The sequence below is a fragment of the Zootoca vivipara genome, chromosome 7 (assembly GCF_963506605.1).
Source record: "Zootoca vivipara chromosome 7, rZooViv1.1, whole genome shotgun sequence".
Classification (NCBI taxonomy): Eukaryota; Metazoa; Chordata; class Lepidosauria; order Squamata; family Lacertidae; genus Zootoca; species Zootoca vivipara.
The window spans coordinates 76,695,257-76,721,412 of record NC_083282.1 but is presented as its reverse complement, the minus strand read 5'-3'; the positions used below and the strand labels follow the sequence as shown (position 1 = coordinate 76,721,412).

General features: G+C 43.8%; 1 protein-coding gene across 1 annotated transcript in view; it reads left to right on the top strand.

Moving 5' to 3' along the window:
* PREX1 (phosphatidylinositol-3,4,5-trisphosphate dependent Rac exchange factor 1) overlaps positions 1 to 26,156 on the top strand; it is a 240,368-nt gene that overhangs the window by 165,521 nt on the left and 48,691 nt on the right. The window contains exons 14-17 of the mRNA XM_035122595.2: positions 3,136 to 3,211; positions 9,407 to 9,479; positions 16,374 to 16,516; positions 25,527 to 25,619. Of these exons, the coding sequence (XP_034978486.2) occupies positions 3,136 to 3,211; positions 9,407 to 9,479; positions 16,374 to 16,516; positions 25,527 to 25,619 (385 nt within the window). The remainder of the gene's footprint in view (positions 1 to 3,135; positions 3,212 to 9,406; positions 9,480 to 16,373; positions 16,517 to 25,526; positions 25,620 to 26,156) is intronic.

The window sequence follows — 26,156 nt, the reverse complement described above, 5'->3', positions numbered from 1 at the left end:
GTCCGACTCTTCGTGACCCCATGGACCATAGCACGCCAGGCACTCCTGTCTTGCACTGCCTCCCGTAGTTTGGTCAAACTCATGTTCGTAGCTTCGAGAACACTGTCCAACCATCTTGTCCTCTGTCGTCCCCTTCTCCTAGTGCCCTCAATCTTTCCCAACATCAGGGTCTTTTCCAAGGATTCTTCTCTTCTCATGAGGTGGCCAAAGTATTGGAGCCTCAGCTTCACGATCTGTCCTTCCAGGGAGCACTCAGGGCTGATTTCCTTAAGAATGGATAGGTTTGATCTTCTTGCAGTCCATGGGACTCTCAAGAGTCTCCTCCAGCACCATAATTCAAAAGCATCAATTCTTCGGCGATCAGCCTTCTTTATGGTCCAGCTCTCACTTCCATACATCACTACTGGGAAAACCATAGCTTTAACACCATGGATGATAAATCTCTCAATTGTACCACACTGGTCTGAATCCAGCTGATTTACCAGTCTGTTACACCTTTGCTGTGCAGTTCCCTGAGGAATATGTTTCCTTTGTCACCACCACTGCAACATAGAATCATAGAATCGTAGAGCCAGAAGAGACCATGAGGGTCATCTAGTCCAACCCCCTGCATTGCAGGAATCTTTGTCCAACGTGGGGCTTGAACCCACGACCCTGATATGAAAGAGTCTTGTGTTCTACCAATTGAGCTATCTAATGGTAGGCTCATACCTGTGTTTGATCAAACCTCTGCTCTAGCTCAGCCTGGAATGCCTCAGAAAACCAAGGAGCCTTCTGGACTCCCTACAGCTGGGAGTTGTGGTATCTTGCAAGTCTCCATGACTCCTGGTTGCCAGTGATAGCTAGGTGCCCACAGCCCTGGGGGTTTCCCATGAGGACTGGACCATTCTGGGCAGTGTGGAGCTTTGAAGGATTCTCCTTCAAAGTAAGTTATGAACACTTAGTCCTGTGTCCTCTACATTAATAGGAACAGGTTTAAGCTTTAGGTTCCAGTTAGCAAGAGTAGCTGTGCCAATAGGTTTTGTATTTTGTTTCGTTTTAATAAACTTCATTTGGTTCCGTGGATCTCCAGATGTTGTTAGACACTCATCAGCACAGCTAATGGCCAGGGATGCTGGGAGTTGCAGTCCAACAACATCTGAGGACCATGAATTCCCCATCCCTGTTCTAGGACACCACAGCCATTATGTCGGTCATTCTTTTGTTCCTACCCTCTGAGCACAGAGTGAGCTACTTGTACAACAAACTGATTTGTGTTTATGACATACACAATTATTTCCATGAATCTCCAAGCAACTCCACAGCTTGATTGGCCTCTATCTTATTTCTCATTGAGCATCCTGACTGCCATTTACCAATTGCTAGTCTTTTTAAGCACTAGGATCTCAGACACGTTACCAGCTTGTGTTGCTGAAATTCAGCTTACTTTCACCAAACATGTTTGGCATAGCTGTCAACCCTCCCCCCCCCCCAGGAAACTCCCTTATTCCAAGCCACAGCTCTCAACCTTCCCTTTTTTTGCTGGAAATTCCCTTATTCCAGCGCCGTTTCCCGCTGCTATCCTGGATTGTTAGATATACCATAGACCAGGCATCCCCAAACTTCGGCCCTCCAGATGTTTTGGACTACAATTCCCATCATCCATGACCACTGGTCCTGTTAGCTAGGGATCATGGGAGTTGTAGGTCAAAACATCTGGAGGGCCGCAGTTTGGGGATGCCTGCTATAGACTGTCCCCGGGACAGGTGAGGCTGCTGATCCCTTATTTTCAAATCCAAAAGTTTACAGCAATGATGTTTGGTAAGACATGTTTTCCTCCTTTTATCATAACCATACTCCAATTCAGTCAGAAACTAAAGCAACTGCTATATAATATTTATGGAATAAATGCCAGATCATTTCATTTGGTAGAACTCCAGGAATTGAGATACAATTTACTGGGTCAAAGTGAAATAAAAAAAATATAAAAAATAAAAATAAAAAAAATCCTTCAGTAGCACCTTAAAGACCAACTAAGTTTTTATTTTGGTATGAGCTTTCGTGTGCATGCACACTTCTTCAGATACCAAAGTGGGTCAAAGTGAAACATTCATAGGAGGTAATCTTAGAAAATAATTCTTACTTTGGCACATTGTTTAAACATTCTCTCCTCATATGTGTAACATTATTTGTAAAACATTCTCTGCTTATTTGAAGTATTGAAACATAACGATTCCAGGTTTTGGCTTTCAGATGGGCACTATAGCTAGCCATGCTTGAAAAAGGGGATACATGGTCACATGATCTGTTTGTTTCTTAAACCAAATGCTGCTGGTCACATAAAACAAACTCTTATGATGAGGAAAACAAGCCTTGTTGCAATGCTTTATAAAAGGAGGAGGCTGCAATCCACCACCCCCTTTTGCACTTGACCTCTTATTCCCCAGTTATGGAGCAGATGTGGTGTTGTGAGTGACAAATCATTGTCATGCAAATAGAACCTAGAGCACAAAGGCATTTTTCATGAATCGGAATTCTGTTTAATTGAAGACACTGTAACCCCAGGGGAAAGTGGTGCTGGAGTGTGTTTGTGTGTGCACACTCATGCTTCCACACATGTGTATTGCATCCATTAAGCAAGTGATTCATACATACTTCAAAAAATGATAATCGCTTCAGCTGAGAAAATGTTACTGACCTTGGGGCATGCCATTAGGGGCTTCTTTTGAATGCATCAGCTCCCAACAGCGTTAAGCGAACAACATGCAAGAACAAGTATTGTTTTCCGTACAAGGAAGGTGGGTAGAAATTAGTATCCAGGGAGGACTGTGAACCAAACTCTTTATTAGCTAATAAATAATAACAGTAATAAGTGTACATACATACCAACAAATGCTATACATACCAACAGATTTAAGACTGGTATGAATTGCCGGAGTTCACTGGGAGCATCCCAGTAATGCCTGGGATTCCCTGCCCTGCATGGAATGTCCCTGGGAACTGCCAAGAATTTCAATGTGGTGATCACATTAGTGGGAACTATAAATTACATAGAGAAATTTCCTTTCTATAATTACTCTGTCTGCCAAAGTTACGGCATTGTTCATGTTACTAACAACCATGTTGTTAATGAGCTTTCCATTTTTCTTTCTGTAGAGACCGAGACTACCACTTGAAGACCTACAAGTCAGTGATCCCAGCAAGTAAGCTGGTGGACTGGCTGATTGCTCAGGTAATGACAGCATATGTATGCTAATGTTTTCCTGCTTGTTTTGCTTTCACAGTTTTATTACATCAAAGCATCATCCTCACTAATGTGGTCCAAAGGAAAGCAGAGAATAATAATAATATTAAAGTACAGGAATCCATCAAACATTAAAAGCTTCCCTAAACAGGGCTGCCTTGAGATGCCTTCTAAAGGTCTGGTAGTTGTTCTCTTTGACCTTTGGTGGGAGGGCATTCCACAGGGTGGGTGCCACTACCGAGAAGGCCCTCTGCCTGGTTCCCTGTAACTTGGCTTCTCGTAGCGAGGGAACCGCCAGAAGGCCCTCGGCGCTGGACCTCAGTGTCCGGGCAGAACGATGGGGGAGGAGATGCTCCTTCAGGTATACTGGACCGAGGTCGTTTAGGGCTTTAAGATACTTGGCACCAGCTTGGCTGCAGGAGCTGCCAAAAGGAGGCATCACAAGGCGCCATCCAACTGTCTTAAGGGCTCTACTCCGGATTTACATAGGGTTTACTCTATAGCCTTTTCTTCTCCTGAAGATATCCCACAGGGCAGTAGAGGTTTAGGATCAGAGTTTTCCTTCTCCTAGGTGGGCTACCTTCCCAGGTTGACGTGCCCCATCTGCCCCTCACTTCCCTCTGCAGCACATGCACAAACAGTCTCCTTCACTGTTGGACCCATTATTGGTCTCATCCATTCAATGCACCAGAGCCTGTCTTTGCATGCAGAGGAAGTCCTGCACTGAGGGTTTGAAACCCATTGGCTACCCTCACCTGGTTTAGCCGGCCAGTCGAAGCCATTCTCAGGGTGTGGCCACTTTCGCATGCTGACAGCTTATAGGAGCCACAGGTGAGAGCTGAGTGTAGGGTGGGGACCAAAGGTGGACAAACTACCTGAGAAGAAGCACGGTGTGTCCCCCCCCCCACCGGAAGTACTAACACCCCATAAACCATACACATCTATAGTGGGCTAATGCCATAGTAACTATTAAAAATCTGCTTCCAATAGAGCCATTTTTTGATACTGAAAACTATGGAACATACTATAATTTTTGACCCAAACTGCAGTCTTGTGCAAACTTACCTTAGAGTAAGTACCAGTGAACACAGTAGGTCTTACTTCTGAGTAAGCCTTCATATGAATCCAGCACAAATAAATATCTTAAGTTTTCATTTTTCAAATAAGTTAGCCCTATACTCGTTTAGATTTAATTGCCTGGCAGAGTTTTGAAGAACTGTTCCTTCTGTTTGTGATTTGGGCTCAAACAGCCAAGGAGATCACTTACTAATGGAAAAGTCTGGTTTTCATTTCCACATCAATATCTAAAGATCCAGAGAAGCAATCATGTAAGAGACACTTTCTGCCTTATTGAGTATATAATTTTCCGTCCGTATTCACCCCCTCAATGAACTTGTTGATTTTTGTGTACTGTACAAGATATAGCCAGAGTTGAGAGAACTTTTGAAAGCAGCTATGTAATGTGAGATGACAGGGGCATCTTCTCTGTGCTTAATTTCTATAAGAGCACAGAATGGGCATCAAATATCATTAAACATGTTGGCAATTGAAGTTGTAATATATTACATAAACTTAGCATTATGTAATGTCCTCTTATTCAGAGGCTTAGTAGGGTTAGCTGACCCATTGGAGTGGCCTCATTACAGTTCATGTTGTTAGCCTAACACAAGAAAGCGCGTTCAGCCACTGCATACTGATGATGTGGGAAGAGAAAAAGAGAGAAATTTGGCATAGGATTGTAGCAACATCTTACCAGGTATAGACTATCTGAGCTGCAAGATTTGGAATTTGAACAGTTGGACCATTAATGGCCAGAGTTCATTCTTGGCTCAACCAAGTTCCAATTTCTCAAGGCTGTAAAATTGGGTGAGTGTCCCAGAGTAGAAATAACTTGTTATGACACTATTTTTTTGGACCAATATAGACTGTTGGCCAGTCTTTGTCAATATTGTTGCCACTTAGTGACAATAGTTCTCCAGAATTTCAGGGAATCATAGAATCGTAGAGTTGGAAGGGACCACAAGGGCCATCGAGTCCAACCCCCTGCAATGCAGGAATCTTTTCGTCCAGGGTGGTACTTCACCCCACAACCCTGATATAAAGAGTTCCATGTTCTCCTGACTGAGCTATTCAATACTGTGTAGATGGTGGACAGTGTATAGCCATTGGCCTGGCTCAAAGCAAGTATGTTGGTATGTTCTTTTCAGTACTTGCTGACTTACATAGATACTGGAGGGGGAAAAATAGTTCAGTAGTCAAAAGAGAAGTGTCTGACCCCTATGCTGTGGCTAGAAATATATATGAATGTGCTGCATATGTAGCAATAAGTCCTGTAACTTCTAGAAGCAGGAAACATAACTTTCCTGGAGTTTCCTGCTGTTGTGCCTTCTGGATACTTTGGTGTTCCCACATGGCCTGTAGAGTCAGCTTTCCCCTTAAATATATGCCTCCCACTCCTATTGGAAACAAGATACGTATTTATGTTCTTGGCTTCCCCTTTCCATTTTCTCACGGATAAGTTCTAAAATGTGCTTAATCTTTAATAATAAAAAAGTGAGTAACCTGGCAGGGCATGTATTGCTATTCCAGAACAAGATCACATACAGTGGTGCCTCGCTTAACGAATGCCCTGCTTAACGAAATTTCCGCTTAACGAAAGGATTTTTCGAGCGGAGGTTGCCTTGCTAGACGAATGCGTTTTATGAAAAATTCGTCTAGTGAATCGCGGTTTCCCATAGGAATGCATTGAAATTCAATTAATGCGTTCCTATGGGCAAAAAAAAAAATTCAATGCATTCCTATGGGATTCACTAGACGAATTTTTCGCTATAAGAAAAGACCCGTGGAATGAATTAATTTCGTCTAGCGAGGCACCACTGTACCTTTATTTTAAAATGGTGTTATATGGTCCTGCCTTTGACTTAGCAGGCAGATCAAGCCAATCAAGCTCATTTGGATTGTGGTGTCAGTCCTGTATGCCAAGCATTGGAGAGAAAGCAACATTTTCCCATAATTGAATAAAAGAATAAGATGCTTCTTAGATGCCTACCAGCAGAATATGTAGGCAGTAGCCCTGTCCTGTTGACATTCCCAGTAGCTAGCAGTCAGTGGCATACAGACTCTGCAAATAATACAACAGCACATTTTTAATCTGATTTTTTTTTTAAAAAAATGTTGTTGTTGTTGAGGCTAAACATTTAGAGACAAGTATTAAGATGGTATCTACTGCACTCGTTCCATTACTGCAAGGATTTACCCTTGCACAACAGAACTTTCCCTCCCACTCCTCCCTGTGCTCTTCTGAGATCTACTTCGGAGGCTTGGGAGAACTCCCAGAAGAGATTTAGGGGTTGTATGGTGGTTGTGGTGAGTTCTGTTATACAAGAGAAATCCTTGCACCAACAGAACAAGAGGCATAGGTGCTACATTGGATACAAGCCTTATCATTCAATATTATTCCAAGTATTTACCGGTATATGCCACTTGATATTCAGAAATTCTAAGTGGATTTCTAAGTTACATGCTCCCTTTGCCATGTAGTCTGCAACTCCTTTGCCAATGTTCCAGCCATAGGCCCAGACTGGCTTCCAGCTGTGCTCAAATGTAAGCCATTCAAATTCTGTTATCTGAACCATTCTTAAACTTTGTTTTTGTTCTTCTTCTTCCCATTTGGGAAGGCTTTGTATGGTATCTGGAGTATGCAGAGAGGATTTGCAATGTTTTATTTTTAGTCACCTCTTTGACCTGAAAGTTGCTGTTTTGCAAGAAATAATGTCCGAGTCCAAGCTGCATTATGATGACTGCAAGCCAAGTTTGCTGGATAAGTCATCTGCTCTAAGACTTTACGTGCAGTTGCTTGTAAGCAGATTGGATTCCCAAAGGCTTGCTTAAGAATGGTGTCAAAAACCATTTCCTCTTCGATTTAAACACAGTTTGGGGGTAGATAGAATGACATTGTGGCCCCTTGTGGATTATGAACTCACCATTTCCCCGTTTAACTCACAGCGAGCCCTGGGGTAGGAAATTGTATTGGGGGGGGAATGTAAGTTAAGCCTAGAAATTATATTGTCAAAAAGTTTCATGTAAAGATTGATAATACCCTCTGGTTTGCTTGCACTACAGGAAAATTGAGAAATAGATCTGGTCAACACTTACAGCATTTTGTGATGTTTGTCCTCTAGGAGTCAGCAGTAGTTTCTGAGTTTGTTGAAGCTGAAAGCAGTACTGGACTAGTCTTATTGAATAAAGACAAATACAGCCTAGTCTCAGTTTTTACATATTACATCCATGGCAGCTGCTACATATATCTAAGTTTCCATGCGCTTGTTGCAGCTATTGGTTCTAACAGCTACTACAGGTACACATTGCATACCTCTCCCCGGCAAGGAGAGAGTTGCTGTTGTCCATTCACCTTTCAAATAGTATTTTTATTTCAGCAGCTAGAAACAAAAAAGGGAATTGAGAAATTGTTTTGCTTCTTTTTGCATTGTGGCTCAGATGCTTTCCCCTTCTCTCAGTTGCAGGGAAAAGGAAGTGCTTCAACGAAGAAAAGGGAAGCAAAGCAGTCCCAAAACTTAATTTATGTTTCTCTCCTCTCATGAGGTGAGAAGTTTCTATAGCAGCAGCAGTTTGTGCCAATAACTAAAACAGGCAAGTTTGGTGCACAGTTGTCTCAACAAGAGGGACGCAGGTGGCACTGTGGGTTAAACCACAGAGCCTAGGGCTTGCTGATCAGAAGGTCGGCGGTTCGAATCCCTGCAATGGGGTGAGCTTCTGTTGCTCAGTCCCAGCTCCTGCCAACCTAGCAGTTCAAAAGCACATCAAAGTGCAAGTAGATAAATAGGTACCACTACAGCGGGAAGTGTGCTGCTCTGGTTCGCCAGAAGCGGCTTTGTCATGCTGGCCACATGACCTGGAAGCTGTATGCCGACTCCCTTGGCCAATAACGTGAGATGAGCACCGCAACCCCAGAGTCGGTCATGACTGGACCTAATGGTCAGGGGTCCCTTTACCTTTTACCTGTCTCAACAAGAGACATCATTAGATCCTCAGACTGATGAGATTGAGATTCTCTTGTGTGAACTAGTTGCTGCCCTGAGCTCACCCAGACCAAGGAGGACAAACAGCTGGTAGTTTAATTCTTTATTGACAAAGCGAACATTCACAGTAGCCTATAAGAAGCCTGCAAGCAGGGCATTGGGACCTGTGGGCACCATGATGGTGACCCCCTGAAATAAAGCGATCAGTCAGATCTTAGACCTAAGCAAGAAATATTCATGGATAGGTTGTAGCTATGCTATTGACTGTTCCAATACAAAATATGTGTATATTATATCTGTTAGGATAGGAGTTAAGTTTCCTTAGCTGTGTGACATAGCTTTTGCTATCACCGTGGAAGGGGAAAGTATATCCAGGTTTAAATGGGAATGGAGCAGGAAGAAGAATCTCTTTCAATGGGGAAGGGGAGTTCACTTAATGGGAAAAGGCTCGTATCAACTGCTTCCTGCATGGAGCTACCGGTATGCCGGTGTGGTTCTATTTCAGTTGAGTACCCACACAAATCAGGCACCAAAACAAACATTTTTGTCTGCTTTTCCAGGTCAGCCAGAAACACCCATTGCATCATTCCTGGAAATATTGTACACTAACATTCATTCAATTAATGTGACTGGCAGGGGTATGGGTTATTTCTTTTTAAAGCAGACATGATTTTCTCTGGGGGGGGGGGGGGCTACAGTGTCATATAGAAATTGTATTAAAACTGACCTTTTGGGAAGTCTGAATAAGGAGTCTTCACCCTCATTCCATCATGGGTTTGGCTGCCTCTTACTCTAAAAGGGTGTTTATTGTCTGTAGCCAATGGGCATTAAATTCAGACTATCGCAATTGCCAGTTAAAGGAGGACTCTGCATTGAGGTAATGTGCTGTGTTTGTACTGTTAAAACAGCTGCTTTCCGGAGCTCTGGTCTTTGTGCTTCCAATTCCTGTGGGAGGCAAGAGGCACTATATATAGGAATGAATGGGATTCAGGCAAAGGGAGTCCCATTTTAATTGCTTACTTTTGTTTCTTTGCAAAGAGTGCCACACCAATTTGAGAGCTGGGACCCGGTCACAGACTGGGGGAGAAGTTCTGTGAATTAGGAAGTGGTCTGAGGTGTAACATTTGTCCTCTCTTGTTACCAGGGAGACTGTCAGACGAGGGAGGAAGCTGTTGCGCTGGGCGTTGGATTCTGCAACAATGGCTTCATGCACCATGGTAATTCATCAATATCCCTTTCTCCTATCCAATTAACAGGGACCTCACATTGTCTCATTAACCAGGAAATGTGGCAGAACCTTCTACTGCATAATGTTGCCACCAGTGCAGAGTACGAAACAGCCATCGAACCGGGCCTGTAAGATGGAAGGAGAGCCAAAAGCCTTTAACAGACAAACCGTTTTGCCATCTATATTAAAATTGCAAGGTGTACACAAACCTGTAGGGTATCTTCTGCTTCATGCAGAAGATTATGCAGCTGGAAGAGACCAGGGGGAGGGCCTCTACTCACTGGTCCTGAATGGGGTAACTGTGCCCCTGTGCGCAGCCTGGGAGTCATTTTGGACTCACAGGTGTCCATGGAGGCACAGGTTAATTCTGTGTCCAGGGCAGCTGTCTACCAGCTCCGTCTGGTACGCAGGCTGAGACCCTACCTGCTTGCAGACTGTCTCGCCAGAGTGGTGCATGCTCTGGTTATCTCCCGCTTGGACTACTGCAATGTGATCTACGTGGGGCTACCTTTGAAGGTGACCCGGAAACTGCAATTAATCCAGAATGCGGCAGCTAGACTGGTGACTGGGAGTGGCCGCCGGAACCATATAACACCGGTCCTGAGAGATCTACACTGGCTCCCAGTACGTTTCCAAGCACAATTCAAAGTGTTGGTGCTGACCTTTAAAGCCCTAGATGGCATCGGTCCTGTATACCTGAAGGAGTGCCTCCACCCCCATTATTCAGCCCGGACACCGAGATCCAGCGCCGAGGGCCTTCTGGCAGTTCCCTCATGTGGTGAGGTTACAGGGAACCAGGTGAGGGCCTTCTTGGTAGTGGCACCCGCCCTGTGGAACGCCCTCCCAGCAGATGTCAAGGCAATTTTACTTTTAAAAGACAACTGAAGGCGGCCCTGTTTAGGGAAGTTTTTAATGTTTGGTGCTGTATTGTTTTCGGTTGGAAGCCGCCCAGAGTGGCCAGGGAAACCCAGCCAGATGGGCGGGGTATTAATAATAATAATAATAATAATAATAATAATAATAATAATAATAATATACAGTATTATTATTATTATTATTATTATTATTATTATTATTATTATTTATCACCATCATCATTATTATTATTATCACTGGCTCCCTGTCCATCACTGTGCATAAGCAAAGGGCAGTTATGGCACAGGAAATTGTCCCCTGAAAATAGCCTGCAAATAAATATAGATGACTGATAAAGGCAATAGACCTCCCAGGAGTTGGGCCAGGGCTCTTCTTGTAGGCCAGAGCGAAATGCTCTGAGGAGCTGCATGGCAAAGAGGGAGTGGCCAAAGTGTGTAAGTGGGTGTGGCTTAAGTGTAAATATGGCTACGTTCAATTAAAACAACTAAGGACACATTTTGGGTGGATTGGGGATCATGACATCACAGCAGGGGGCCCACAGAAGCAGTCAAATCCAAAAATAAAATAGAAATATAACAATTTAATAAAAAATATAATGAAATATAATGAATTCTTTGTTTTCAAAATCACATTTTAAGATAAGATATCTTTATTGTCATTGTCCCCTTGCGGGAACAACGAAATTACTCGGTTGCTACATCCACTCAGATAAAGCATTCCGTATAATCCAAAATTACTACAAAACTTAATTAAAAACAGTAAATACAATACAAAATAACAAGTAAAATAAGAGGACTTCATCTTATTTTCTGGGGGGGGCGGAGAGGGAGTTCCTCCCAAAAAAGCCCTCTTGGGGTCAGGGGCGGAGGAAGGGGGTGCGGTGGAGGCAGGCTGCCCTGGGTGTCACCACTGAGGGGGGTGACAAAATGCTGGGTGGCACTCACCGTGGGGCCTGCAGCATGCCCTAGCCATGCATCTCTCTTGGAAGTGACGTGGTGGCTTGGGCAGGCTCTACGCTGCCCAAACAATCTGCCCGCCGTCTCCTCCCCCTCAGCTGGAGGGCGGCTGAGTGGGACGAGGCAGGCAGACTCCTTGGAGGCCCCATGGAGCATCCTGCCCCGGTTGGCCCCGCCCCACGGGCAGCAGGCCCCGCCCCTGGGCTCAGGGCACACGCACCGCCCCAGGCGCCCGATCGGCTTGCTCCGCTGCTGCTTGGGGGACGCGAGTGAATTAATGTGGTCTCTTTGCCTTGCTTATCCCCACCTTGCTGTGATACCCCCCAAGGCCGTCTTAAGCGACCCTGGCGCCGTGGAGCGACGGATCCCTCCGGCGCCCCCCGCCCCGTTTCCCAGCGCGGTGGGCGGGCGCCGCGCGGCTGCTGCACGATGGGCGGGAAGGCACAGTATGGTTGCCGTGGGTGCAGGTGCACGGCGAACCGGCAGACCGGCCGGCCAGCGGGCGGGCGCAGCTCGCGGCGCCCTCCTGGTGGGCCGGCACCGTGGTGCCCTGCGCCACCGGGGGTCTACCTAGAGCCGGCCCTGATACCCCCTAAAAAGGGGTAAAAAGCAGGAAGTAAAAACAGGGCACCGCCACTTCTAAATCATTTGGTTGAAGTCTCTGAGGGTTGGGGTGTGTGTGTTAAATCAAGGTAGAAAGGAATTACTAATTAATAAGAGAACTTATTTTTATTGTTCAGTTTGTTTCAATAATAATTTATTGAATTTACCTCAGACTTCACTTCTTCTGTCTTGGCCTCTTCTGTAGACTCTGAGGTAGATTTTGATCAGATCCTCTGCCTGTGCCGGGGCATAACAGTGCTCCTCCAGTCCATTCCAAGCAACTGATAAAACATTTCTCTTCAAGTACATAAGGGGAGCAAATTAGAGGAAATAGGCCTCATATACACAGACACACAAATGCAATTTGCAAGCAATGCCCTGTATCCTGTTTGCTTCCCATTCAGTAATGAAAATCTGCCCCCAAATGAAAGCTGATCTCCCCACATCCAGCCATTTCCCTACACCTTTCCTTTGTTCATGGTGCAGCTCTCAGACCCTGAGCCCATTGTCAGGCAGCTTTGGATTAATGTCATTCATTTCCCTCTTCTTTTTCTGTTCCCACCCCTGCTATTGTATTCTAGACATTGAAGTGGCCCCAGACATCAATTTGAGAGCTATAAAAAGAATGCTGTTTCTAAAAAAGGCAAACCCTACAATTTGAACCTCCGTGTGTGAAAACTTAAATCATTTTTACTCTTCCAAATGTTCTCTTTGAATCAAGGGCGTGTTTGTGTCTTTGTGACTAAAGCTCTACATGGCTTGCAGTATGTATACTTTAGTAAGAAGATAAGCAGGTAATAGCTGAGATTTAGTTTTTCTACATCAGTAGTGGGTGGAGTTCATTATGTATGATGTTATTGTATTAGACCACTGGTCTTTCCTCCTGCTCTGAAGGGTAGGACTCAAGCAAATGGCTTCAAGTTACAAGAAAGGAGATTCGACTTAACATTTGGGGAAAAAACTTTCTGACAGTAAGAGCTGTTTGGCACAGACTCCCATGAGAGGTTGTGGACTCTCCTTCTTTAGAGGTTGGGTGGCCATCTGTCATGGATGCTGTTGCTGAGATTCCTGCATTGCAGGAGCTAACTCTTGGGTCCCTTCCAACTCGTAAGATTCTATGATTCTGTCAAGTTGCATGCACAGCCATGTTGGTGTAGTTTGGAGCATCCCAGACCCCACCTCTGGATTCTGTTTAGAGTTAGCACATCAACTGCATTGAGTGGCTTAGAATCAGTCCAAGGCTAAATGCCTGGAGCACGACTCATCCACCCTCCCTTTTTCTAAAGAATGTGTGTATGCAAAGGCAAGGCTGCATTCTGCATCATTGGCAGGAGTGTCAGGTATTCACTGAGAAGAGGTTTTCGGCTCATTGCAAGGGATCAGCAGAGAACCTGAAGGTTACATGCTGCATGGGTTCAGTATAGCATGGTGAGCTAGCTAGGTAAAGTGCTAGTGGATCTTTCTGTATACTTCTGTATACAAGGTTTACTTCTAAGACCAGAAGAACTTTATTATACAGTCGTACCTCGGGTTACGACCACCTCGGGTTGCGAACAATTTGGGTTACAAACTGCGCAAACCCGGAAGTATTTTCGCCCCGCGCGCGTGCGCAGAAACGGCATGTGCGGTTTGCGCATGCGCAAAGCGCGAAAATAGCGCTTTGCGCATGCACAAAATGGCGCTTCGGGTCACGTTCGGTTTACAAACTTTTCGGGTTACGAACTGCGATCCAGAACGGATCGTGTTCGTAACCCGAGGTATTACTGTAGTAGATTAGTTCATGGTGTACCAGCATCTCTTAAAGTTAATGTAGCTAGGGTGTTTATGCTTGTCCTGTGCATGAGACAATAAACACTTTATACTTTGAACTGAACTGATATACCCTCCAACATTTCTCTAATGAAAATAGAGCTGTCCTCTTCAATAACAACAACAACGTTATTATTCATACCCTGCCCATCTGACTGGGTTGTTCCAGCCACTGGGCAGCTTCCGACATACAGTATATAAAAACATAATAAAGCATTGGACATTAAAAAACTTCCCTATACAGTGGTACCTCAGGTTACAAATGTAGGAACTTTTATATAATATAGCAGACTTAAACGATTCCTTGTTTGAGTTTACACAGCAGCAAGCGGATTGCTAACTCATTTGAGTCCTTTTAATAATTATGCCTTCTACCTTCCTGGTTGATAATCCCTTTTGTCCCTCTTAAAGAAAAATACCATATTTTTCGTTCCATAAGACGCACCTGACCAAAAGACGCACCTAATTTTTTAGAGGAGGAAAGGCGGAAAGCCCTGGTTTTTATGGAGTTCAGCTCACAGTTGTGCAGCTTCTTTAGGAAAGGAAAGGGAGCCATTTCTACAGATAATCTAATCAGCCAGTCACATGTCGCTGGGGAAACACAACAATGGAGGCCTGGGCAAGGGGGCTGGGCCCGGGAAGGGAGCTAGCTTCTCTTATCTCCCTCCCAATCTCTTGCAACCAGCTGCTGAGCGGGTTCTCTTTCCCTCTTGTTAGCCTTTAGCTCTTTCTAAACAAAGCACAATCTGCTTTTCACCCCTGGGCAATTCGGCTCCAGGGACCATGCATTCGCTCCATAAGAGGCACAGACACTTTCTCTTACTTTTTAGGAGGAAAAAAGTGTGTCTTATGGAGCGAAAAATACGGTACACATGAATCTGAATGATAATAACATAAACTACTTTACTGTCAGATACACTGAGTACATACTTAGGTTACATAACATATAAACTATATACTAGATATTAGTGAGTCCCAAAAAGACTCCATCAGAGCATTTACTACTTAACACTCCTATCAGCAGCAGACCAACTGACCAACTGACTGTCACATGGAGGCAATTAGTCCTCTCTTAGAATGTTGGATTTGACTGACATATCCCACAACAAACACCTCGGGTTACAAATAGCCTACTTTGGGTTACAGACTCTGCTAACCTAGAAGTAGTACCTCGGGTTAAGAACTTTACATCAGGATGAGAACAGAAATCACGCGCCGGCAGTGGGAGGCCCCATTAACTAAAGTGGTACCTTAGGTTAAGAACGGTTTCAGGTTAAGAACGGACCTCCAGAATGAATTAAGTTCGTAACCAGAGGTAACCACTTTACAGGGCTGCCAACCTTCTAAAGGTTGTATAGTTACTTATCTCGGCTCGGAAGTCGCATAGCTGCATATCCTCCAACATTTCTCCAATGGAAATAAAGACATTCCAGGATCAAATCAGAAACTGGGGCAGCTTCTGTAAATCCCTGTAAAATAGGGACACTTGGAGGGTCTGAACTGAGTGGGAAAGGAGTTTTCTCAACTGAGAATGGATTGGGAACTGACTACTGGAAAGCAAGAAAACTCTGATGTTTTGCTGGACCCATGCATACTCTGCTGATCACACTGGTCCAAATGTGGTGCAGTATCAACAACAGATGGTGGCCAAAGTTTAGCAGGATATGGGTCAACTGACTTCTACAAGTCTAGCAAGCCATCTGCAGATTTCTATTATACTTCTTCCACACATCAGCTGTTAAAGCTGTTAAAGATGAAGGAGTATATTAGGACATGACCTCTCTGGTTCAATGAATTCCAGCCAAGAAAATAGTTAAACCAAAAACAAAACACTGCTGAAGGAGAAGAGACACAGCTGAGAAGTTAATGTAGTTCTATGACCATTCTCTTATCTTTCAATGGAGTTGGCTGGCCTTTGGAAACCTCACAATGGACCTATGTTTACTAACTGGAGTTCTTCCAAGACGTGGATGAAAAGCAGCAGTTGTTTTGCATCCTCTCTTGGATATTTCAGATTCTGTGTCAGCTACACACAGCCTAGACTCATGCCCGTCTGCAGGGACAGTGTGTCAGACCTACTGCAGAGGAGAGCACGTTTGTCCTACTGGGACTAGCAGGATAGGGAAAGCGCTATCAGAGAACTCTGTGGAGGTGTTAAGAGTGGAGAGATGGGATTCAGAGGGAAGGGGTCATGGCTCTTTAGCATCCATCTGGTAATCTTGTTTGCCTTTTTCATATGCAAAGCAAGGTGTGGTTTTTTTACAGTGATTTTTCTTTTCTATTTTATAAAAAACCCTATTTATTGCCCTTTCAGAAAGTTCCCATTGATGAGACAAAAGAAAAAAGCTATGTGCTTAAAAATGAGTTGCAACATGTCACCTTTAAACCAAAAACAATTCCATCTATGTTGCAAGAGAAAAGTGGATATATAGAATCCTACCATGTAACTTCATGCATTGGGAGGATCAGACTAGTGGGTTCAATAGCTGTAAGAACAAAGAATATACGATTGTCTGTTGCTGTTGGTGACCTGTTTGTTGTTATTGTTGTTGTTTTTAAATGGCAATGTTGCTTTTATATTCCTGTTGTGCTTGGCGTGTACTGACATATCTACCCGCTTCCCACTTTTTGGTTTCAAGTTCTGGAGAAGAGCGAATTCAAAGACGAGTCTCAGTATTTCCGCTTTCATGCAGATGAGGAGATGGAAGGTACAAGTTCTAAGAGCAAGCCATTGCGAAATGACTTCAAGCTGATTGAAAACATCTTAGCTAAAAGCTTGTTGGTAAGGAAGAGCTTCTGATACACTTATTTCCTAAAAAAATAATAATGCCCATCATTATGACTGTGTGTGTATGTGTGTATGACTAGGTTGAAGCTCTTGGGGGAGGAAGCATTGTTGTTGCCAAGAGACATATTGCAGTTTCCTCTCCCTGCAATGTTAACTTGTTTGTCTGATTCACATGTTATCTGTGAATTGGCGGTCACATGAACAAGGAAGAGTGCTGCTGGTCCTGTCCCAACAGTGTATGTGCATCTGCCTCTGGCCCTTGATATCCATGCTTTCTGCAAGGGGTGCCTGCATGTGATCCACTCAATCCATTTAGGCTTTCCCCATGAACAAGCTTCCTTTCCACATGTTTAATGACTCATTCATAGGTATCCCTTTGCAGACATCACACTGAATGGAGCAGTACTGCCAGGGCAAGTTACTTTTGGAGAAGGCTCTCTCCTTCTCCAAGGAGTGGCCTTATGCATGGATAGTGGGTGCACAGGACTGTGCTCAGGAACATATCTGGAGTGGTAAGACTCCCTAACCCCCTTGACTTCATACAGTGAGAATCAAGTCTATGCATTACTCCATCCAAAGTTATGTGTCTTGGTCATTCTAAAAAAAATCCTTCCAGTAGCACCTTAGAGACCAGAGACCAACCAAGTTGGTCATTGGTATGAGCTTTCTTGTGCACGCACACTTCTTTGGTTTAAAGGTGACATGTTGCATGCACACAAAAGCTCATACCAATGACAAACTTAGTTGGTCTCTAAGGTGCTACCGGAAGGATTTTTCTTTTGTTTGTTTCAACTACGTCAGACCAAAACAGCTACCTACCTGTAACTTGGTCATTCTAGAGTGTGTCATGGAATACTGACAACTGATAAACAGATCCACAAGCAGCTCCATAGGATTGGGTTGTTAATGTCTCTTAAACCACTTTTAAGTGAAAACAAGATTATTTTGGAACACAATGTGAGGCCATTTGCACATACAGAACTGATGTCAAATGTGTTTTAGTGCTTCTTAACCATGTGTGCAGGAACGCAGGTGGCACTGTGGGTTAAACCACAGAGCCTAGGGCTTGCTGATCAGAAGGTTGGCGGTTCGAATCCCTGCGACGGGGTGAGCTCCCATTGCTCGGTCCCAGCTCCTGCCAGTTCGAAAGCACGTCAGAGTGCAAGTAGATAAATAGATAAATAGTTTACCTCCAAGCGGGAAGGTAAACGGCGTTTCCATGCGCCGCTCTGATTTGCAAGAAGCGGCTTTGTCATGCTGGCCACATGACCCGGAAGCTATATGCCGGCTCCCTCAGCCAATAACGCGAGATTTGTGCCGCAACCCCAGAGTCGGTCACGACTGGACCTAATGGTCAGGGGTCCCTTTAACTTTACCTTTAACCATGTGTGCACAAAGCAGTGACTTCCTTTCCACTTGTTTTCTATTCGCATCTGTATTTCTAGGTGTCTCACGTCTGTCATTCTGATTCTATAAGCTCTTGCTCCATTCTGTTGCACTTTTGAGTGGATCATTTTATAAGCCTTGATTACTTTTCTTTTTCCGTCTAAACAAGCTTATTTCCTGACAGTGGGCCAGAGCCTGTGCCACTCTCTTTGCGGATAATAGCAAAATGGAAGAGCAGTAAAGAGTGCTTAGAAAAAGCATGGGAAAGGATCCAGAGTTCCATTAAGGAAAATAAGTGTATCCCAGTGGATGGCTTCAGCTGCCCTTATGCTGCTGCTCTCGATTTTTCTTATTGCAGCAGACATGCATATCCGCAGTGTTGTTTCTTTCCCCACTGCTTCCTTGCCTCCGCCCCTCCAGCCGCACTGCTGATTGCAGCTAGCAAAGAGGAGGAAAAAAAGAGAGTTTTCAAACTTGCAGTCTGTGTACTGTATCGTACTATTTACTGCTGAGTCCCTTAATACCTGGGGGCTATTAAAAGAACAGTTCCACAATGGCCATCCACCCTTCCCTCCCAATTTGAAAAAAATAGCAGACATATTTCCTATTTTCTATGCATTGCCTACAGATCTGATTTATTTGTATATGTTTAAAAAATATTCATTGGCTGCTTTTTAAAGCCAAACCCATGCATGGTGTATGTAATTAAAACCATAAAACACCAAGAATGCAATTGAAATACATATACTGCGACAGAATATAACCATCATTTAAGAGAAGGCTTTTGTAAACAAATGGATCTTTAGGGCATACTTCAAAGTCTGCAGTGAAGTCGGGACCCATTGGGGAGTTCAAATGGAACAAGAATTTCACAACCATGAACCTTTTCAACTGATGCTCTGTTTTGCCAATTATCTCTGCAGGTTCTTTAAATGATCTTTGGTAGTCAAGATATGAGGGAAAATATATTTTTTATTTGGACAGAATAGGAAAACCTTCTCAAACAGCAACAACCTCCCCCCGTCAGTAAACCTTCTTACAAGAAATAACCCCAAGGGAGCAGTTCCCCCCACCAGACTTTCACCCACATACACACCAGATCAACCGTGGGAAACCTCAGCAGCATTTGGTCCATCATTCTCTCTCTCTCTCTCTACTCTACCTTGGCCTTTGCCATTTGTACCTGCCTCAACTAGGTGGGGCTGGATGTCTCTTCAGCCGCCAGCTGTGCCAATTACGGCTCCTAATCTGGGCAATCAAGACCCAGCTGGGCCACCCTAAAGGGTATGAGTGCTCCTGCAAGGACTCACAGGAAAGGTTGGCTGCGTAAGCCAGACCTACACCACCTCAGTTTTTTCTACCTCATTTTCCACTACATGCTCTTTTCTTGCAAGGATATTATTTACTGCATTTATATCCTACATTTCCTCTAAGGGACTCAAGGTTATAGACATGGTTCTTTGCACGTGCATACTGTATTCTCTTCTCTGCAACGCTGTGTGTGAGGTTGGTTAGATCGAGAGTTGGTGCCTAGCCAAAGGTCACCCACTGAGTGGACTTCATGGCTGAGTGGGGATTTGAACCCTCACTCTTTTGCTCTGCTAGGTCCTTGACCAAGGCTCTGACCACTATGCCACACGATATTTTCTTCAGTACTCAGACAGAACTACAGTGTCACTGGAAAATGCGATTCTTCCCCTAAACACCATATTCAGTTATTTTGTGATTACTGTATGTAATGTGTCATGTGCCCGTCAGTTATGTTGTATTTTTTAAAAAATATTCCTACTAAAAACTCTTGTTCTATTGAAAGAGTTTTCTTCTGCCTTTCCAGCAAACTGAAATTCAGGGCAGTTAATAAAACAGCAGCAGCAGCAGCAGCAAATTGAAAGACTTTAACCGTGCCTTTCCAGCTGCAATTCAGGGCAGATTAAAATAATTAAATAATGAACAAAAAGGCCTGTTCATATAAGCAATTCAGAGGATTTATTGACCAATTATTTTTAGTCAGGCTTTTTGCAAACAGGTCACAAATCCCATTTTGTGCCATCTCACACATTACCTTTTCAGGTGTGCACCTAGGACATGCTAAGGATGTGTCCTAGAACGTAGACTGTGACAATCGGGTATTTGCAGGCAAACATGTTTGAAAACGTGCTCGTCATATACTGTAGGTACATCACCAGAGAGCTAATTTCAACTCAACCCTGTTGAGTTGCATACTCTGTGGCAGATCTAGTTTGAAGGTCATATGTGAGTCTAAAGAGTCCCTTGGCAAAGTGCACTCTGGTGTGTCCTCTCCAGTGGACCCTGCACAGGAAGGAACAGTTAGAATTCTTTGGTTTCTAGGCTGGGATGCTGCCTTGCATTGCAGGAACCTTCACAAATGTGGTGCTTTCCATAGCTGTGCTCGCTGGGGCTGATGGCAATTGCAGCCCAAAACATCTAGAGCAGGCATCCCCAAACTGGCCCTCCAGATGTTTTGGCCTACAACTCCCATGATTCCTAGCTAACAGGACCAGTGGTCAGGGATGATGGGAATTGTAGTCCAAAACATCTGGAGGGCCAAAGTTTGGGGATGCCTGATCTAGAGCAGGCATAGGCAACCTTGGCTCTCCAGATGTTTTGGAACTACTGTACAACTCCCATGTTCCCTGACCACTGGCCCTGTTAGCTAGGGATCATGGGAGTTGTAGTTCCAAAACATCTGGAGAGCCAAGGTTGCTTATGCCTGATCTAGAGCAGTGTTTCCCAACCTTGTGCCGCCAGATGTTTTGGGACTACAACTCCCATCATCCCTAGCTAGCAAGACCAGTGGTCAGGAATGATGGGAGTTGTAGTCCCAAAACATCTGGAGGCACAAGGTTGGGAAACAATGATCTAGAGGATACCAGGTTGGGAAAGGATGAATTACATCATCTGCACCTTTATCCATCACTACGTTCCTTCTGAATTTTAAACAAGATGGATTGTCTTAGTCGAGTGGCTTTTGAAATGCACTATGTTTTTGTTTTTTGTTTTGCAACAGATGCCAAATTGCATAAGGAGAAATCGACTGCCTCTCTATTCCCCCTTGTCTTTTATCCTCTGTTCTGACCTAACACTGGAAAGAACAGCTGATGTTTTCTGCCAAGTGACATGTGCAGATGCCAAAAGGCAAATTGTTCCAGTGTGAAGCAAACACTCTTCAAACAAATACTTAATTTCGTTTGCTTGTGCAATTGTTTCTGTTCACTGGCATGAAACATGAAATGCTGGAAAAACATACAAAATTCTCTACATAGTTCAGGAAAATTAAATCTTAGGCCTAATTCCAGATACTAAAAATGTACCAGTGTTAGGATATCTCTTTTGTTGTTCATAAATGATGGCTGCAAAACTGGAATGTAAAGACTCCAGGGTTGGTCTGGGAAGTTTCATGATGAAACAAATAGTCAGACCTTCAACAGAGACGGCAACTTATGAAGTATCCAGTAGCCCTGTTTATTTTTATGCGTGTGTTTATTGAAAGCACTTACGATCTACCATTTAAATTAAAATACTGTAATAATAAGCCACCATAAAATATGAAGTAAATCAGCAAGGTAAAACCACAATAGAAAAATAATTCAGAAACAGAGTGTATTAAAGAGCCTCACTCTTAATGATTTTTTATTTAAAGTATGTGCAAATACAGTGGAACCCTGGTTTTTTGGAACTTTATCCATTCCGGGAGTCCATTCAACTCCTGAAACAACAATCTGAAGCCGCAGAAGCCGCACCCGATGTTCAGCTTGCAAAAAACGTTTGCAAACTGGAACAATTACTTCTGGGTTTGCACCGTTCGGGAGCCAATTTGTTCGGCATCTAAGCTGTTCAACAACAACAACATCATCATCGTGCCTGGGCGCAAGTCCCATTTAAGTCAGTGGGGCTGACTTTTCAGTAGACATGAATAGGTTGCGCTGTCAATCTCACAAGACAAGGGAGGTGGCTAGTGAACAGCTCCTGCAGCAGCGGCACTACATTGCAATGGAGATCAAGCCAGGCATTTTGGCCTGCTTCAAAACTAATACGCAGGATGGCAATGCCCTAGGCCCTTGATCATGCACCAGTCTTTTGGCGCTTTACCTTAACCTTCCGTAACCTGGTGCCTTCCAAATGTTTTGAATTGCAACTCCCATCAGCCCCAGCCAGCATGGCAGGGTGGGGGAAGCTGCCTTAGAAAGTATCCCTACAACCTGACAGCAATTTAACACAGAGTTTGTGCATAAGGAGAAGACCCTTAACAGATGTATGGGTAGAACACTGAAAAGCAGATTGATGGTTAATCAGCAAAACTTATTTTTTTTTAAGGGCATAAGGATCTCCCAACACCCCTACGCCTTGGCGGAGGACCTGATAAAAACCAGCAGCATTACTCGGCCTTGTGGAGAATTGCTTTTCCGTTTTAACTTCATTTTTAAATGTAAAGAGAGGTTAAGCTGTTATTTTCATTGAAACTATTTTAAGCCACAGTAAATGACCAAGACATAGTATTAAAAGTACTTTGCTTTGTTTAACTTGCCCAAGGGTCAAGGTTTCCTGGGGCTTTCCCCACATGAATCCAGTCAAATTGTAGAGCTAATTACAGCTCTCGCATCCCATTGCTTTGAAAAAACACTGTTGTGAGCGTGCTTTTTTTCCAGGCAGGCAGGCAGGCAGGCAGGCAGGCAGGCAGGCAGGCAGGCAGGCAGGCAGGCAGGCAAGCAATCCCCCTGTAGCCTCTCCAAATGAAAAATGGCAAGCTGGAGCAGATGAGTCCTCCATCCAGTTTCAATTGGCTCCAGAACTTATGGGCACAAAGGGTAGATTGTATTGGAAGATGAAACCTGGGCCACTTGTAAGGCCAGTGAGCGGTGAGCTCTTTGTAGTGAACAGACTTTCTCAGTGTTGTTTTGTAAGCAGGGTTTTCTTCTTCTTCTGCACTTTCTCCCCCTAGCTTCACTGTCTCCTGAATCTTTGTCTTGCTTGTTTGGAGCCATAGGTAACTGAGAGTGTTGTCTTGTATATTTCAACTCCTGCCAGAAAGGAGTCTTAGTTTCCTTAATCTTCTGCCATAATGAACTGCCGCAACAAAAGGAAACTGGTGAGCTAATAGCACTGATCCACAAGTACATAATAGCCTCTGTATCTTCTAAGCACTGCAGAAAGGAATTGTAGCAAGTTCCTCCGCCCAAACCCTAACCCAACATGCTTGTGATGTTTATTACCTAGCAGATCATGTAAAGGTTTGATGCAATTTTGCAAATTTAAATTTTATTTCTTATTGGAATTTTATTATCTGAAAGATGGTTCAACCAATCCTGCTAGGCACACAACAAAGAACATACTATTTTATTATTTATTTGTCTGTTTATGTAACTTCTTAGTAGCTTAACACGAAATTAAAAAAAAAAAATCTAAGCAATTTGCAAAAAAACTGAAACAGAATAATCACCATAAATTAAGCCACCTCAGGTTAAGATTCAGTCCAACCCCCCAGATACTGCTGGGTAGAAACACTAATGCTGACATTTTTATGGTGCTGTGCTGCTAATATTCTCTGTGGAGAGAGTTTCAGAATGTGCTGGAAGTGCCCTGCTTATCCTCACCCTCAATTTCACTTGCAGTCTTAAAGGTTAAGAGCGACACCTTGAAAAATATACAGAAATACATTGGGAGCCTTTTCGGTATGAAAACAAGCAGTTTGCCTCATTTTGAATAAATTGAAGTTTCCAGGTAGTTTTCAAGAGCAGCCTCACATGGGGGTGGACGGGCGGGCAGGGAAGGGGGATTTGGTTGGAAGTTGAAACATACATGAATGAGAGATGTTGAGACTAGATCTGCTAGTGAATTTCTTCCTAGCCAAGATTGAAGTGGAATTTGGAGTCTGAAGCATACCACAAAATCGAAAAGAGCTTTAAAGGTGCCAAAATTTTCCTTCTGCTCAAATTTTGGATTTGAGCTTGTGGAGAATCCCGCTGCCATCTCCACCACCCTCCCGCATCTCTCAAAGTCCACATTTCCTTCCATCTACAAACACAAAATTACCCTTCCTTTCACTCGGCAGGAACAACAGCAAAGGCAGATGCAGAAAAGAAGAGAGAACATTACCCCACTCCTTTGTCTTCCTCTTCTCTCCCTGTTACCTCATCATACTTCCCAATACCCTGGTGAGGTCCAAGGGGTCTAGAGGAGGTTCTTACCCCTAGTAACTCTGTCACCCTATTAGCAAGAGAGAGAGAGAGAGAGAGAGAAAGCCTCTCCCTGCTATTGTATCCATGAACCTTCACTATTGCCCCCCAATGAGACAGTGAAGAGGGGCAAAGTGGGACAACATGTTTATGAGAAGTTTTCCTGACTGTTTACTTTTTGTGTGTGTGATCTGGCAAACCAAATGTAACCTGCTGGGTGTTTGAGTATCCTGCCTGTTTTTCCAGGCTCAGGCAGGTGAGGCACAATACATGGCTAGTGGGCTGCATTGGGCTTAGTGGTCACATTGGCTTACAAGTCAAAAGACTGAAGGCCAAAGCTAAATGGGGGAGGGCCAATAATCATATGTGTACCCTTCCCACATGTGAAGTCTGTGTACATCTCTCTCTCTCTCTCTCTCTCTCTCTGTGTGTGTGTGTGTGTGTGTGTGTGTGAACTGTAAAAAGACTGTGGGGGAGAGCGGTGCTAACCATTCTCCCTCTTGTGCCTTAGGGCTATCTGCGGTTAATTGCTCCAGATGCAATTCTCCATTCTGTGATATAATGCTGGAAATGAGCCAGGATTGGAGGAAAGTGCTTTAGGCAATGGACTCAGGGGAGACAAGTGGTGGGAGGGCAAAAAGTTCCACACCTTTCTCCTTTGTGCTGCTTTTGCTATTATAATAAGACCTATTCGCCTCCATGTTTCAGTGAAGCACCTATCTGCCACTGTTGTATCTAGTTTGGTCCTCAATCTTGGGTGCCCATAGATTAATCCTGCATTTCAATGCATGTTGTGTTGCAAGAACAACTGTTGGCATTTCTTTCTGTGTTAGGTCTCCACGATTTATGTATATATATTTTTAAAAATTACCATGATAAGAACTGGAAATAAACAATATTTTGTTTTCAATTCATGTTAAGGATCAGGACGAAAGAAGACACTGGCTCAGTTCACATGTCACATTAAACCATTGTTAAAAACTAACAATGGTTGAATGTAAACATTCAGTGTGATGGTGCTACTGAAGGGTTCTTGCTGTGTTCCTACCCCACTACTGCATCACTGGGAAACAGACCAGAGTTTAGTTTGTCGTGACATCCAAACATAGATTCATGGTTTGTTTGCTTTCTCCAAACCACAAGTGGTCCAAGGTCTGTTCTTGGCTTACTACTTATGGTTTGTTTTGAGGAAACAAACCATGAGATCCAGTTTAGATATTACAACGAGCCAGCAGAAGTGGAGTGCGATGAGAACTTTTCAGTAGCATGCAGCAGCAAGTTGTACGTTCACATTGAACCATAGTTTGTTTTAAACAATGGTTTGATGTGACATGCAACCAACAATTACACAACCTAGGTCCAAACTCATTGGTTGATGAAACAGCTCACAAGTTATTTCTCTCTCTCTCCTCCTCCTTTCCAAGGTTTTGCCAGAAGAGGATGACTATGGCTTCGACATAGAAGACAAGAACAAAGCCATTGTGGTGAAGTCTGTTCGTCGAGGGTCACATGCAGAGGTGAAACCTCCTGACATTTGTATATATTCGCCTTTTCTGCATTAGGAGGTGCTTTGAAATGCCCCCAAAATAACATACAGGGAGTTATTTCGTTTTAGTAGCATCTAGAAGGCCACCGAGGATCTTCTGTGATTCCTGTTGCAGGAAACTGCTTTTGTGTATTGATAGGTGTTTAGTTCCTTTATATGGCATTCTTTCGGTGTAATTTAATTAAGTGATAAGACAGCAGGCTCCCCTCTGGCCCAGAGCGGCATACTGTGTTGCAAGACATGAAGCTAACCACAGGGAAGCTGTTTTCAGATCAGCATCAAACAACAAGCATCTGCACATGGCTTTTTTCCTCCTGCAGAGCTAATAACTTGGGATGGAATTTAGGTCCAGAGAACAGTGCAGGATGAAATGGTTAAACACCCCCAATCCAGGACCAAATTAACAGCCCTTCATAGCTGCTTTGAAGTTAAAAACAACAACAACAACAACAGGAGATTCTGATCCCATGCCACATCTAGTTGATTCCTCAAGGCAAAAGCATTTATG